This window comes from Plasmopara halstedii (genome assembly GCF_900000015.1).
Source record: "Plasmopara halstedii genome assembly, contig: Scaffold_3060, whole genome shotgun sequence".
Taxonomy (NCBI): Eukaryota; Oomycota; class Peronosporomycetes; order Peronosporales; family Peronosporaceae; genus Plasmopara; species Plasmopara halstedii.
The window spans coordinates 223,600-225,188 of NW_020189964.1; the positions used below are offsets into that span (position 1 = coordinate 223,600).

The 1,589-nt window shown below is 51.9% G+C and overlaps 2 protein-coding genes across 2 annotated transcripts; both read right to left on the reverse strand.

The window, feature by feature from the left end:
* Window positions 1-48: 48 nt before the first annotated feature.
* Window positions 49-613, reverse strand: PHALS_06565 (uncharacterized protein; the record flags this gene model as incomplete). Its single annotated transcript, XM_024719873.1, has 2 exons — window positions 49-101; window positions 187-613. The coding sequence occupies 2 exons, from the start codon at window positions 611-613 to the stop codon at window positions 49-51; spliced, it is 480 nt and encodes a 159-aa protein (XP_024585129.1).
* A 97-nt stretch (window positions 614-710) lies between these two features.
* PHALS_06566 (FOG: Transposon-encoded proteins with TYA, reverse transcriptase, integrase domains in various combinations) lies at window positions 711-1,454 on the reverse strand (the record flags this gene model as incomplete). The annotated part of the gene is made up of 1 exon (XM_024719874.1): window positions 711-1,454. The coding sequence occupies one exon, from the start codon at window positions 1,452-1,454 to the stop codon at window positions 711-713; it is 744 nt and encodes a 247-aa protein (XP_024585130.1).
* Between the last annotated feature and the right edge of the window lie 135 nt (window positions 1,455-1,589).

A 1,589-nucleotide genomic window follows, 5' to 3' on the forward strand; every position in this document is an offset into this window, starting at 1 on the left:
TTATTTCCTCCAGCTCAGCTATTCGCCAGAAAGGCGCATACTTAGAACTCATAGCTTGGCGTCGATTTTTTGAGACTCTGATGTTCTTGGCACCAATCGGTCTGCCATCACGACCCAATATTTTCGTCGCAACATTTGCCCATCCGACAAAGTCATCGAATCGAGCCGGTCGGCGCGTCCACTGACATAAGCCGGTGCGACGTTCTTCTATTCGTTCTTCAAGCTGGTTCTTCTCAGCTTCTGGCAGGGTATCGTCCTGTTCCACTCGCTTTCGCAGGCCTTCTGGAAGTACGGTCTTCTCAAGCATGGATCGTTCCGTTGCGGTCGGTTCAGCACCGGCATTGCCACCGTCGGGTGAGTTCTTGCTCCGGCCGGATTCCGTATGATCCTTGGCATCCTGACCCTGCTCGTGGATCGATTCCTGCTCGTCGGTCGGATCGCTCACGTCCTCGTCCACCTCCGATCCAAAATTAGCCGAGACAGACTCGTCATCATCATGACCATCATCCGCCTGATCAGTCATATCCTGGTGATTCTCACCGATGTACTGGTTGTCGTGATCTTCGTTCTCGCCCTTCTCATCGACGTCTGCCGACCGATCCTCATCAGCCATAGATGCTTCGTACGCAACCGTAGCACTGACAATAGTCTCTGCATCCCCGAGTTGTCAAGTACGACACTCTGGCTGGACTCATGGATGCTTTCCATGTCTATGCCGTCGTCACTCGAGTTGCTGGTCGTGTCGTCTTGCTCTCCAACTTTTCGGTCGCAAAATGTAACCATTCACCATCATCTCGGTTAGTTGGATCGACGTGATGACGGTCGCCGTACATCACGTCCTCAATAACGCGAACCTCAGCGACAAACTTGACCGTGTTCTCGCTGGGGATATACACGCCAACAGTGTCCATTTCGACAACAGTGTCCATTTCGACAACAGTGTCCATTTTGAACCCAAGTAGATAGCCGATGATAGCATTGTCGTCACTCTTCGAGCGCTCCGGTATGTTCGGCACCTGGATGTACACGAGCGAGCCGAAGGGCCTCAAGTGGTGCACATCAGCTTTCACGCCGATCATTTGATGGACTGGAATCCCTTCGATGGCTCGATGGTACATCATGTTCTTGATGTAAACACCATACAAAAGGGCATACCAACAAAACGAACGAGAAAATCCGGACTTGTGCATCTGCGTCTTCGTGTTGTCATTCAAGGACTGGATCGCACGCTCCACAGCATTCAGATGTGAGCTCTTAGGTCCAACTTTGATGTGCTCGATTCCACGCCCCGCATAGAACGTCTTCATATCCTTGTTCACGAACTCACCACCATTATCTGTGAGAACGCGTTGCACCGGAAACTTTGCGCTTTCTGCAGGCTCGTGCTCACGCTGGACGATCTTCGTAATCCCACGACCAGCTTGGCGCTCCGCCCACAACATGTAGCGCTGCATGTACTTGTTTACAGTCTTCCCACTCTTGTCGGTGAGCTAGAACACAGTGAGATATCGGCTCCAGCCATCCAGAATTTCGAGAACCGCGACAAATCGCGACCCGTTGTTCTGTGGCGGGAACATCAAATCAGCAAA